Here is a 13547-nt window from a genome sequence, read left to right on the forward strand (position 1 = left end):
TCTTTCTCTTCTCTCCCCCCACCTTCCACACACACACACTCTCTCTCTGTCTCACTCACTCTGTCTCACTCTCACACACACTCTCCATCACTGTCTTTTTCCCATACATACATACATACGCACACGCACTCGCGCTCTCTCCTTCCCCCCGCCTCTCACTCTGTGTCTCCCTCACACACGCTCTCTCTTCCCCCCTCTCTCTCCCACACGCACTCACTCACACTCGCTGTCTCCTCCCCTCTCCCTCTCACACACTTTCTCCCCTCCCCCCCCACGCACACACACACTCAGTCACTTCCTGAACACCCCCCCACCCCACCACGCGCGCACACTCACTCACTTCCTGAACACCCCCCCCCCCACCCCACCAAGCGCGCACACTCTTTCTCTCTGTCTCACTCACTCTCTCATACTCTCACACACATCTCGGTCACTGTCTTTCTCCCATTACACGTACACGCACACCCACAAGCACTCGTGCTTTCTGTCTCCCTCTACCCCTCCCCCCCTCTCACACACACATTCTATCTCCCCCTCGCTCTCCCACACACAAACACACACTCCTCCCTCCCCTCCCCGCCTCCCCCTTTCCCCCTCTCTCTCGCTGCCTGTGTGTCTCTCTCTCTCCCTCACACTGTGTCTCTCTCTCATACTCTCTCTCTCTCCCTCTCTCCCATACTCTCTCTCTCTCCCTCTCTCCCTCACACACACATTGGCAGGTACATTGTATTTTGTTCAAAAGCACGCAATTAACTGACAGTCAGTCAATATAACACTATATAAATTCCTACTTTAGAAATAAAACCAGTCTGACTCCAAACTAAAACACAAACAGATTCTAAACAAGGTCTCATGCCTGACATGCATTGTCTGACCTCAAATGTCACCTCTGATTTACACTGATAAAACCTTTAATTCTCTCAGAGCCGTGATTTGAAAGGAATTTGGAGATTTCAATGTACTTATTAATCAACTAAACTTTCTAACTCGTTAAAAATTTAACAGCTTCTTAGATTTGTTTAGTATATCCTCATCAATGGTGTGAACCTTTGATTTTTCCCTTTCAACTTCTATGTCTGATACTAGCTTTGTCACTAACACATGAAGAAGGACTGAGGCTTTGATAAACCTTTCGGACTATAAATTGGTGTTGTGTGATTTCTGACCTTGGCTACTGCAGTCCAACATTGGCACTTCAACTTCATCTTTTTTCCAGGGTAGCAGAGTCCAAAGCTAGAGGTTTGAAGTGAGAGGGAAAAGATTTGAAAGGGATCTAAAGGGCAACTTTTTCATGCAAAGGGTGATGCGTGTATGGAATGAACTGCTCGAGAAGGCGATAGAGGCCAGTAAAATTACAACATTTAAAAGGAATCTGGATGAATACACGAATAGAAAGGGTTGACAGGGATATGCACCAAATGCTGGCAAAGGGCCTAGATTCACTTAGGATAGCTGGTTGGCATGGATGAGTTGAACCGAAGCTGTACAACTATGAGTCTATGATACTGTAACTATTCCCTCAGTAGTGTCCTACCACCTTCAAAGATCTGTGCGCATGAATATCCAGGGTCCCTCTGTGCCTGTACATTTAAGTTGATGTTACCTCTCCCTGTCCTTTCTCCCAAAATGCATTATTTCTCTCTTCCCTTTTCTCAATTCATTCTATCACTTGTCTGCCCATTCTATGTTCAGTTGCAGTTGAGTAACATCCTCTTCCTTGGTACTCAGTAAAGTTTGAAAGTTTACCTTAAGTTCACTATATCAGTTATTTATACACATAAAAAATGGCACTGATCCTTGGGGAACACTTCTGCCTACCATCCTGTTGTCTGAAAAGCAACTGTTTTCTGACTATTTTCTATTATTAATTTTTATCCAAAATGACACCAATAAGTCTCCATGAGCCTTAATTTTATCAACTAGTATTTTATGTGGTACTTTATCAAGGGCTTCCTTAAAATATGTGGTACTTTTTCAAGGGCTTCCTTAAAATCCATGTGTATGACATCCCTTCCATCAATCTTCTCTGCTACTTCATCAAAGCCATTAGGATAATCAAACAATTCATCAATTAACTCAAATTGCATGATTTTTTTTAACTTGCCTGATTATTCTTTCCACAACCTTACCTAGCATTGAGGTTAATTCAAACTTACTCAAGAATGAATTTGGGAGGAATGGAAGATTATGGCAAGCCCTTCCACTGTCTCAGCCATAACTGCTTTTAGCAAACTGCAATGCAACCCAACCAGTCCACTCTAAACACAGCAAGATTTTTGGTCCATCCTGCTTATGAGTTTACAGTATGAATCTCTCTCCTACCATCTCTACTTCTGTTAATATTTTGTTAACGTCCACTTGGTTGGTAAATATCAATACAAAATGGTCAGTGAGTATTCCAACCTTACCCTGTGCCTCTTAGTATATATTACCCTTCTTGGCCCCACAGGCCCCTCCTTACTGTTTACACAATAACTGTAGAAAATCTGTCGATTCCCTTTTGATGATATCAGTTGTTCTAGTCTTATATTTTCTCTCTACCAGTCTTATTTTCATCTTCACTTCCACTCAACCTATTGTAATGGCCTTACACTTTAAAAATCAGCTGACATACAATATACTTTTCTTTATTACATCATATTCTCAATCTGCCTCATCATCCATTATCTTTTCAATTTTTTTATTCCCAAGACTTTCGTCTTGTTGGAAAGCATGTAGCCTGTTCCTCAAAAGTCTTTTCTTAATGATTACCCTTTATTCTTTCACAGTTTTAAATGCCAATCTGAACTTCCATTTTGCCTTTATCCCCTTTGAAGTTATCCCTGTTCCAATTTAGAAGATCTTTACAGGTTCATTGCTTTTCTTCATTACCATGGTTGAACTTTTTGATAGGTTGATCAGACTTAGCCCAGTGTTCTCCTGCAGATTCTTGATCCACTTGACCCAACTCAGACCAGCATGAGACCTAGTAATGCCTCAATCCAAATTAGACTGAGAACATACAGATCAAGGACAATACTTTTCTAAAATTCTGTCTCCTCTTTTCCAATTACTCCCAAATTAATCTTATCCATATTTTGGTAAAGCCCCCACAAATCTCGACTGTATAGTTCTTGCACATCTCTGTGATTTTCTGGCAGATCTCTGTATTCTCTCTGGCACTGTTTAGAGGCCTATGTGTTATGAATATGCGGCAGGAACATGTCCTTTTTGTTTACCAACTCTAACCAAATGAATTTTGTTTATGTTCCCTCAAAAGTGTTCTCTCTTTTGAACATTACTATGTCTTCTCTCACTAGTACCGGCACCACACCTCTTTTTGGTCATTCCCAAACTTCTGTGAACACTTTGTTTTTCAGAATATAACCACGTCTTCACTATTTTAAATTATGTTCCCATTGTACCACATGGCTTGATTGTGCTTCTTGTTCATTAACATATCATACTTTGTGCATTTCCATATATACATTGTAATTTTTTTTTGCATTCCTTGTCCTTCCTAGCCCACACCTATCAAATATGTTGTTACTTTTGATGCCTTTATGAACTTAACCTCTTCTACTTTATACTATTGCCTACCTTCTTGGCAATTTAGTTTAATCCCTCTCCAGCCACATAACTGCATCCAGTGTTCTTGCAGTGACCTTGCAAGAACACTGGATGCAATCTGACCCTTTTGAGTAGATGTCCTCTGCCATAAAACATGTCCCAGTGCTCCAAGAGTCTGAACCCCTTCCTCCTTCCACAAATCTATACATTGACATTCGCTATCAATTTGTACTGTTGCTGGGGAATGGTACTGTTCAGAAATCATGACTCTTAAGACTGTAAAACTTAGGAGCAGAAATAGACCAAAAGGCCCATCAAGTTTGCTCAGCCATTCAGTTAGATCTGATAATCAATTCCACTTTCCTACCTTTTATCCATAACCCTTGATTCCCTTACTGATTAAAAATCTGTCTGTCTTGGCCTTGAATATGATTAATGAGGCAGTCTGAAGAGCTTTCTGAAGTAATAAATTCCACAGACTTATTATCCTCTGAGAGAAAAAAATTCCTCCTTATCTTGGTTAAATGTGTCACCCCATATTCTGAGATTATGCCGCCTAGTCCTAGACCTGCCCACAAGCAATGTCTCCATGTCTACACAGCCAAATCTCCTGAGAATCTCACACATTTTTCAATAAATGTCACCTCTCCTTCTAAGTTCCAATGACCACATACCCAACGTACTCACCCTGTCCTCAAAATACAGTCCCCTCCAGACCTGATACCAGCCTATTGAACCTTTTCTGGACTGTCTCCAGTGCCTCTAATTTTCCTAGGATGGTGACGGCGAGCATGAGGGGGCATAGCTTTAAATTGAGGGGCGAAAGATATATGACAAATGTCAGAGGTGGTTTCTTTACTCAGAGTAGTAAGGGAATGGAACGCTTTGCCTGCAACGGTAGTAGATTCGCCAACTTTAGGTACATTTAAGTCGTCATTGGCTAAGCATATGGACGTACATGGAATAGTGTAGGTTAGATGGGCTTCAGATCGGTATGACAGGTTGGCACAACATCGAGGGCCGAAGGGCCTGTACTGTGCTGTAATGTTCTATGTTCTAATATCTTGCCTTAGATAAGGGGCCCAAAACTTTTGCAGTCTATTCCTTTCGAAATATTTGCAATATTTCACTTTTCTATTACCCACTGAACTTGGATGCCAGCTTTTGGAATGATGCACAAGGACTGTGTTCTTCAGCTTTCTGCTATCTTTCTCCATTATATAATATTTAGCTCCTCTTCCTGCCAAAGTGCCGAATCTCTCATTCCCCATATATTCCATCTGCCAAATTTTGTTTTTCTCAATCATTGAATCTGTATGTAACCCTTTGTTGACTCTGTGTTATACCTATCACTTGTTTTGCAACCTATTTTTTGTCATCGAAAACTTGGTTGTAGTACATTCACTTTCCCCATCCCAGTCATTAATAAATGTATTGTAAACAATTATGGCCAAGCTCTATCCCTCTGGCACTTCACTGCTTACAAGTTGCCATCCTGAAAATACTTCCCTTGAGCCATGTTTTCTCAGCTTCCCTCCCTAGTCTGATCACAGGATTTCAGTACTGTCTCGTACTACGTTGTTGGTTCCAACATGCACCAGAATTCTTGGCTGACTCCGTTCTCCTTGCAGAATATATCAAACCTTAATTGCTATATTACTATGAAGTATCTTGTGACTGTAAATGTGGTTTTTCAATCTTGTTATTGTTACATCATTGTGGTACAGTGCACTAATTTGCAATTGTCAATTGTGCTGTGGACATGAGCATCAGTAAGGTGATTGGCTTTCTGAGAACTTCATAACTGCAGACTGCTGGTATGATGCCAGGTACCCTGTGTTCAGAGCAAAGAACAATATAGTATAGGAACAGACCCTTCAGCCCTCCAAGCCTATGCTGACACATTCTGCCCTTACTTACTAAAACCGTTTTCACAACAGGATCCGTATCCCTCTATTCCCTTCCTATTAATGTGCTTGTCCAGGTGCTTCTTGAATGCTGCTCTTGTGTCTGCTTTCACCGCCTGCTCTGGCAGCATTTCCAGCCACTCACCACACTCTGTGTGAAAAACGTGCCTTACACATCTCTTTTAAACCAACCCATGCCCTTTGAACTTGTGTCCCCTCGTAGTTGACTCCTCCAACCTGGGAAAAAGCTTCATGCTTTTCAGTCTATCCATGCTGTTCACAATCTTGTAAACTTCTATCGGGTTGCCCCTCAACCTCTTGCATTTTGGTGAAAACAAACCCAGCCTTTCTGACCTTTCTTCATAGTTAAACTTCCCCCTACCAGGCAACATCCTGGTAAGCCTTTTCTGTACCCTCTCGAAAGCATTCGCATCCTTCCGGTAGTGTGGTAACCAGAAATGTACACAATATTCCAAGTGTGGCCTAACTAAAGTTCTATAAAGCTGCAGCATAACTTACCTATCCTCATACTCAGCGCTCTTCCAATGAAGGCAAGCATGCCATAGGCCTTTTTTATTACCTTATCTACCTGTGCTGCTACCTTCAGCGATCTGTGGACCTGCATACCCAGCTGCCTCTGCATATCAATACTTCAAAAGGTTCTGCCACTCATTGTATAATTTCCACCTGTATTTGACCTTCCAAAATGCATCACTGCACGTTTGTCTGTTTTAAACACTATCTGCCATTTTTCTGCTCATGCCTCCTCCTGATCGATATCCTGCTATATCCTCTAACAATCCTCCTCACTATCCGCAACTGCACCAACCTTTGTATCGTCCTCAAACTTACTAATTAGACGAGTTGCATTTTCTTCTAAATCATTTATGATCATTGTGGAATCCCAGTAGCCACGACCCTCCATTCTAAAAAGCATCCCTCCATTGTTACCTTCTGAATCCTATGATAAAGTCAATTCTGTACCCATCTTGCCAGCCCACCCCGATACCATGTGACTCCACAATTTGTAACAGTCTGCCATGAGGGTCCTTGTCTAAGACTTGAGGCTCCTGAAAGGGAAGCTTATCTGATAATCAGCAAATATATTTGGCAAAGGATTTCTTTGCATGCAAACAGTGACACAAATCATTTCATTGACAAGTAATATCAAGATTGTTTAACAATTGGCTTGCCCGTTTTAACAGGATATGAGATGGATTTTAGGACCAAGGCAGTGAAGAAAAATTAAACGTTTGCCAAATAAGTTTTATTGGAGAATATTCTTTAAAAATCAGGTTTCTCAGTGGATAATCATGTTGTTACTTACAAGAAACCCTTTAAAACAGCATGTTTTTGCACACTGAAGAGAAATCTCTCAATACTGTTTCCTAAATTCATGTCATTTTGGTCTTCTTCTGTCCCAGTGTCCAGAATTCTAATGACGAAATTGAATGGATATCAGTAAAAAGGCAAAAGCTGGGTAAGTTTGTATTTATAGGATAACATCTTTCAGTTGAACAGAAGGAACTATATGACTGTACTGCAATCTGTGCTTACATTATTCTGTCCACTTCCCTTAGCCCATGGTAAATGGAGCGCATTGATCTTTTATCATCAAGACTTGATTTAGGCTCCCAAGGTTCTGCCACTGTCAAGCAGATGGTGGGAGAGTTTAATAAGAAAAGTCAGGGAAAATGGTGGTGACAAAACAGAAACCTATCCAGAGTCTTTTAGTCATTGTTACAGCAACAATGCCCTTGGAATCCTCCCTGTTACTTGTGATTTTATTTCATCTTGGCAATTCATGCAGTAGAAGTGAACCATCTGAAGTTGTCAGACAACAACATGGTTTTCTGTTGTGCTGCAGTAGATTTACAAAAATACATCTTATCAAGTGAAATAAATTAATACTGAGCACGGGATAGAAAACCTGAGAATGTAAAAGTAAAATTAAGTAGAATATGTGGAGGTGCTGGTGTTGGAACTGGAGTGTACAAAATCAAAAATCACAGGACGTTGCATCAGTTATATGACTGTTTGATCTTTTGTTTATAAATTCTGTGTCCAATGCCACCCCTCACTGAACCAAAAGGAGGAGCAAGATTCCAAAAGCATGTGTCTTCAGATAAACCTGTTGGACTATAACCTGGTGTCATGTAATTTTTGACCTTAAGCAGAAGAGGTAGATACTTGAAAGCTTAGAGAAAGGGCAGATATTTTAGGGAGAAGTTGCAGAAAGCAGAACGGTGCGGCCACCTGACAGTTGTGTTGAAGATGAACAAGGTGGCTCTAAAATGCTAGATTGGAAGAGTTTTTGCAGGTTTATAGTGTGTAGGAAAGGATGAGAATCTGGAAATTCATTAGAGAACGTGAAGCTTGATTATCAATATTGGGATGTGTCTGAAGAGAACATTTTGACCTGTATAATGTACACTTACTGAACTTGTGGGAGCAGGTCTACCATGTTTAACAGATCATATTCATATGTTCAATTAGGCAGTAAAAGACGTTGAGAGATTTCCAAGTGTTTATTGTAAGTTGATTGTTCAGCACAAGCACCAGTTTCCACCTTACTCTTCTGAATCCATTTCCTGTCCAGAATCCAGCCTCAACCTGGGGGAAATGCTTAGCTCCTTTTTCTGTAAACCCATCACCAAACAATCCAATGAAACAACTAATCAGTAACAAGCACAGCCAATTAGGGCCAGTGCAACAAAAACAAAAGGAAGAAGGAAGGGTAGGGAAAGAGGGAGGGGTTAAGTCAAAACACAGTTGGAAGGGGAGTTAATGCATCTCCCAATTGGGCCCACTTCCCTTCAAAAGCTTCAAGGGTCCTGGTGAACATTGTGTGCTCCCTGTACAAGGACATCCAGACACAAATGTAGCTGTGGAAGGTGCAGATTCTTGGGCTTAAACTTCTACCATTGCCCTCTGCCTGGATCTGTTGACAACTACCTTAGCCAGATCTAGGATCCTATGACCTGACACTGCTTCTTTTTTGGCAATCAACATAGTCAGATATTATTACACATCTCGAGAATAGGTGGAACTTGCACCAGGTTCTTGAACCTAGCTCCTTTTCCTCTTTGTGTTTTCCTGTTTTGAGATGTTATAATACTGCCCTGGACAGGTTTTTCCCCACCACCGAATCACATGTTCTTAAAAGACCAATTATCAAGCATTACCCACCAGACCCAGTGCAATAATAACAACTACAGTGGTCAGAAGGAAAGACAAAAGAGCTAAGTTAAAACGTAGATAACAAAGTGTGGAGCTGGATGAACACAGCAGGCCAAGCAGCATCTCAGGAGCACAAAAGCTGACGTTTCGGGCCTAGACCCTTCATCAGAGAGGGGGATGGGAAGGGAACTAGAATAAATAGGGAGAGGGGGAGGCGGACCAAAGATGGAGAGAAAACAAGATAGGTAGAGAGGAGAGTACAGATGGGGAGGTAGGGAGGGCATAGGTCAGTCCAGGGAAGATGGACAGGTCAAAGAGGCGGGATGAGGTGGTAGGTAGGAAATGGAGGTGCAGCTTGAGGTGGGAGGAAGGGATGGGTGAGAGAAAGAACAGGCTAAGGGAGCAGAGACAGGCTGGGCTGGTTTTGGGATGCAGTGGGGGGAGGGGATGAGCTGGGCTGGTTTTGTGATGCAGTGGGGGGAGGGGAAGAACTGGGCTGGTTTTGGGATGCAGTGGGGGAAGGGGAGATTTCGAAGCTTGTGACGTCCACATTGATACCATTGGGCTGCAGGGTTCCCAAGTGGAATATGAGTTGCTGTTCCTGCAACCTTTGGGTGGCATCATTGTGGCACTGCAGGAGGCCCATGATGGACATGTCGTCTGAGGAATGGGAGGGGGAGTTGAAATGGTTCGCGACTGGGAGGTGCAGTTGTTTGTTGTGAACCGAGCGGAGGTGTTCTGCAAAGCGGTCCCCAAGCCTCCGCTTGGTTTCCCCAATGTAGAGGAAGCCACACCGGGTGCAATGGATACAATATACCACATTGGCAGATGTGCAGGTGGGCCTCCTGCAGTGCCACACTGATGCCACCCGAAGGTTGCAGGAACAGCAACTCATATTCCGCTTGGGAACCCTGCAGCCCAGTGGTATTAATGTGGACTTCACAAGCTTCAAAATCTCCCCTTCCCCCACTGCATCCCAAAACCAGCCCAGCTCATCCCCTCCCCCCACTGCATCCCAAAACCAGCCCAACCTGTCTCTGCTTCCCTAACCTGTTCTTCCTCTCACCCATCCCTTCCTCCCACCTCAACCCGCACCTCCATTTCCTACCTTCCACCTCATCCCGCCTTCTTGACCTGTCCATCTTCCTTGGACTGACCTATCCCCTCCCTACCTCCTCACCTATACTCTCCTCTCCACCTATCTTGTTTTCTCTCTATCTTCGGTCCGCCTCCCCCTCTCCCTATTTATTCTAGTTCCCTCCCCATCCCCCTCTCTGATGAATGGTCTAGGCCCGAAACGTCAGCTTTTGTGCTCCTGAGATGCTGCTTGGCCTGCTGTGTTCATCCAGCTCCACACTTTATTATCTTGGATTCTCCAGCATCTGCAGTTACCATTGTCACTAAGTTAAAACCTAGCTCTTTTTCACACCTCTTCAGAGATGATATACCTCTTCTGGAGTAGGTGGGACTTATAAAAAGTCCAGTGAGCACCATCTGCTCTCAATTATTTCTGGAGCTCTTCCAGTTTACCCTGAAGGACTCTTTTGGTGCAATACCATTCCTGCAGACCAGGAGGCACGGGCTCATGTCCCACTAGCTCTAAACATGTAATATCTCTGAACAGGTTGATGAGGAAAATATCTTCCAGTGTATCATTAAAAGGCCCTTCACTTCTAATAATGTCATGTCATTCCGGGGTAATTCGGTACCAATATGGTTGGGTAGGAATCTATCACACTATATTAATGAGTAATGGTACATCTGTCGCTGTAAATTGCAAACTAGTTTCCTAGCATTTTAATTGGTTGGGAACTGATAATTAGATTAGGTTAGGGTGTTTAAAATAACATTAAAATTATTTTCCCTCACAGCAGCTTGGAGCTTCAGAATGCTGCATTATCGGTAGAGTACATTTGTCCACATAGAGTCATAAAGCATGGAAACAGACCTTTCTGTCCAATCAGTCCCCGCCGAACATAATCCCAAACTAACTAGTCCACCTGCCACCTCCTGGCCCATATCCCTCCAAACCTGTCATATTCATGTACTCAGACAATAGACAATGGGTGCAGAAGTAGGCCATTTGGCCCTTTGAGCCAGCACCACCATTCATCATGATCATGAATGATCATTCACAATCAGTATCCTGTTCCTGCCTTATCCCCCTAACCCTTGATTCCAGTATCTTTAAGAGCTCTATCCATCTCTTTCTTGAAACTATCCAGAGAGTTGGCCTCCACTGCCTTCTGGGGCAGACCATTCCATATATCCACCACTCTCTGGGTGAAGAAGTTTTTCCTCAACTCTGTTCTAAATGGCCTACCCCTTATTTTTAAACTGTGTCCTCTGGTTCTGGACTCACCCATCAGCAGAAACATGCTTCCTGCCTCCAGAGTGTCCAATCCCTTAATAATCTTATACGTCTCAATCAGATCCCCTCTCATCCTTGTTTGTAATATATGTAAATGATTTGGAGGAAGGTGTAGGTGGTCTGATCAGCAAGTTTGCAGATGACACTAATATTGGTGGAGTAGCAGATAGCGAAGGGGACTGTCAGAGATTACAGCAAAATATAGCTAGACCGCAGAGTTGGGCAGATAAATGGCAGATGGTGTTCAATCCGGGCAAATGCGAGGTGATGCATTTTGGAAGACCAAATTCAAGGGAGAACTATACAGTAAATGGAAAAGTCCAAGAGAAAATTGATGAACAGTGAGATCTGGGTGTTCAGATCCATTGTTCCCTGAAGGTGGCAACGCAAGTCAGTGGGTGGTCAAGAAGGCATATGGCATGCTTTCCTTCATTGGGCGGGGTAGTGAGTACAAGAGTTGGCAGATCATGTTGCAGTTGTATAGGACTTTGGTTCGGCCGCATTTGGAGTACTGTGTACAGTTCTGGTTGCCACATTACCAAAAGGACGTGGATGCTTTGGAGAGGGTGCAGAGGAGATTCACTAGGACGTTGCCTGGTATGGAGAGTGCTAGCTATGAAGAGAGGTTTGAGTAGATTAGGATTATTTTCGTTAGAAAGACGGAGATTGAGGGGGGACCTGATTGAGGTCTACAAAATCATGAGGGGTATAGACAAGGTGGATAGCAAAAAGCTTTTTCCCAGAGTTGGGGACTCAATTACTAGGGGTCATGAGTTCAAAGTGAGAGGAGGAAAGTTTAAGAGAGATGTGCGTGGAAAGTTCTTTACACAGAGGGTGGTTGGTGCCTGGAACGCGTTGCCAACGGAGGTGGTAGACTCAGACACGTTAGCATCTTTTAAGATATACTTGGACAGGTACATGGATGGGCAGGGAACAAATGGACACAGTCCGTTAGAAAATAGATGATAGGTTAGACAGAGGATCTCGATCGTCGCAGGCTTGGAGGGCCGAAGGGCCTATTCCTGTGCTGTAACTTTCTTTGTTCTTTGTTCTTAAACTCAAGTGTAGACAAGCCCAGTCGCTCCAATCTTTCAACATATGATAGTCCCACCATTCCGGGAATTGACCTCGTGAATCTGCGCTGCACTCCCTCAATAACAAGGATGTCCTTCCTCAAATTTGGAGACCAAAGCTGCACACAATACTCCAGGTGCGGTCTCACCAGGGCCCTGTACAACTGCAGAAGGACCTCTTTGCTCCTGTACTCAATTCTTCTTGTTATGAAGGCCAGCATGCCATTAGCTTTCTTCACTGCCTGCAGTAACTGCATGCTTGCTTTCATTGACTGATGTACAAGAACACGTAGATCTCATACTTCCCCTTTACCTAATTTGACTCCATTTAGATAGTAATCTGCCTCCCTGTTCTTGCCAAAGTGGATAACCACACATTTATCCACATTAAACTGCATCTGCCATGCATCTGTCCACTCACCTAGCCTGTCCAAGTCACCCTGTATTCTCATAACATCCTCCTCACATTTCACACTGCCACCCAGCTTTGTGCCATCAACAAATTTTCCAGTATTACTTTTAATGCCTTCATCTATATCATTAATGTATGATGTAAACAGCTGCAGTCCCAGCACCCAACCTTGTGGTACTGGTCACTGCCTGCCGTTCCAAAAGGGACCCGTTTAATCACTACTCTTTGCTTCCTGTCACCCAGCCAATTTTCAATCCAAGTCAGTATTTTGCCCCCAATACCATGTGCCCTAATTATCCTTATCCAAGCGTCTTTTAAATCTTGTAATTGTGCCCACATCCACCACTTCCTTTGGAACTTCATTCCATTCACAAACTATCCTCTGTGTAAAAAAAAAATTGCCCTGCATGTCTCTTAAATCTCTCTCCTCTCACCTTAAAAATGTGACCCCTAGTCTTGAAATCCCCCATCCTAAGGGAAAGACAACTACCATTCGTCCTGTTTTTACCTTTCACAACTTAATAAACTTCTATAAGGCCACCTCTTTACGTCCTACACTCCTATGAAAAAAGTTCCAACCTTTCTGGCTTTTCTTTATAACTCAAACCTTCCATACCTGGTACATGCTGGTAAATCTCTTCCGAACCCTTTCCAATTTAATAATATCATTCCTAGAACTGGGTGACCAGAACTGGACACGGTACTCCAGAGGAGGTCTTGTTTTCTTTCTCCAAACGTATGCTTTATTCAGAAAAGCATTGCACAACATTTCAATTTGAATATTTGCCAGAAAATTTGACTTGCCCTCAAATAACATTTTAATCAACACAATGTTAATAGACTTAGTATTTATAAAACTGATTCTGTGAATCAGAGCCCTGGGAAGAAAATTGCCCAGTTTAATGAAGGTGCTAAACTGATCTGACACTTCACTACGAAGAGGTTGGCTCCAGGTTGCTATCATACACCTTCTTGTGACTAGAGACGGATTAGCAGGGATCTTGCAGTAGACTTTTAACCCTATCCCTGCGGCCTAAGATTATGGAGGAGACAAT

General features: G+C 43.0%; 1 protein-coding gene across 1 annotated transcript in view; it reads left to right on the forward strand.

The window, feature by feature from the left end:
* The window catches only part of LOC125453895 (sentrin-specific protease 2), a gene marked incomplete at its 5' end in the record, with an annotated part of 165131 nt that overhangs the window by 47875 nt on the left and 103709 nt on the right, over positions 1-13547 (forward strand). Inside the window, one exon of the mRNA XM_048534007.2 lies at positions 6881-6936. Within this exon, the coding sequence (XP_048389964.2) occupies positions 6881-6936 (56 nt within the window). The remainder of the gene's footprint in view (positions 1-6880; positions 6937-13547) is intronic.

The sequence above is a fragment of the Stegostoma tigrinum genome, chromosome 7 (genome assembly GCF_030684315.1).
Source record: "Stegostoma tigrinum isolate sSteTig4 chromosome 7, sSteTig4.hap1, whole genome shotgun sequence".
In the NCBI taxonomy this organism is placed as follows: Eukaryota; Metazoa; Chordata; class Chondrichthyes; order Orectolobiformes; family Stegostomatidae; genus Stegostoma; species Stegostoma tigrinum.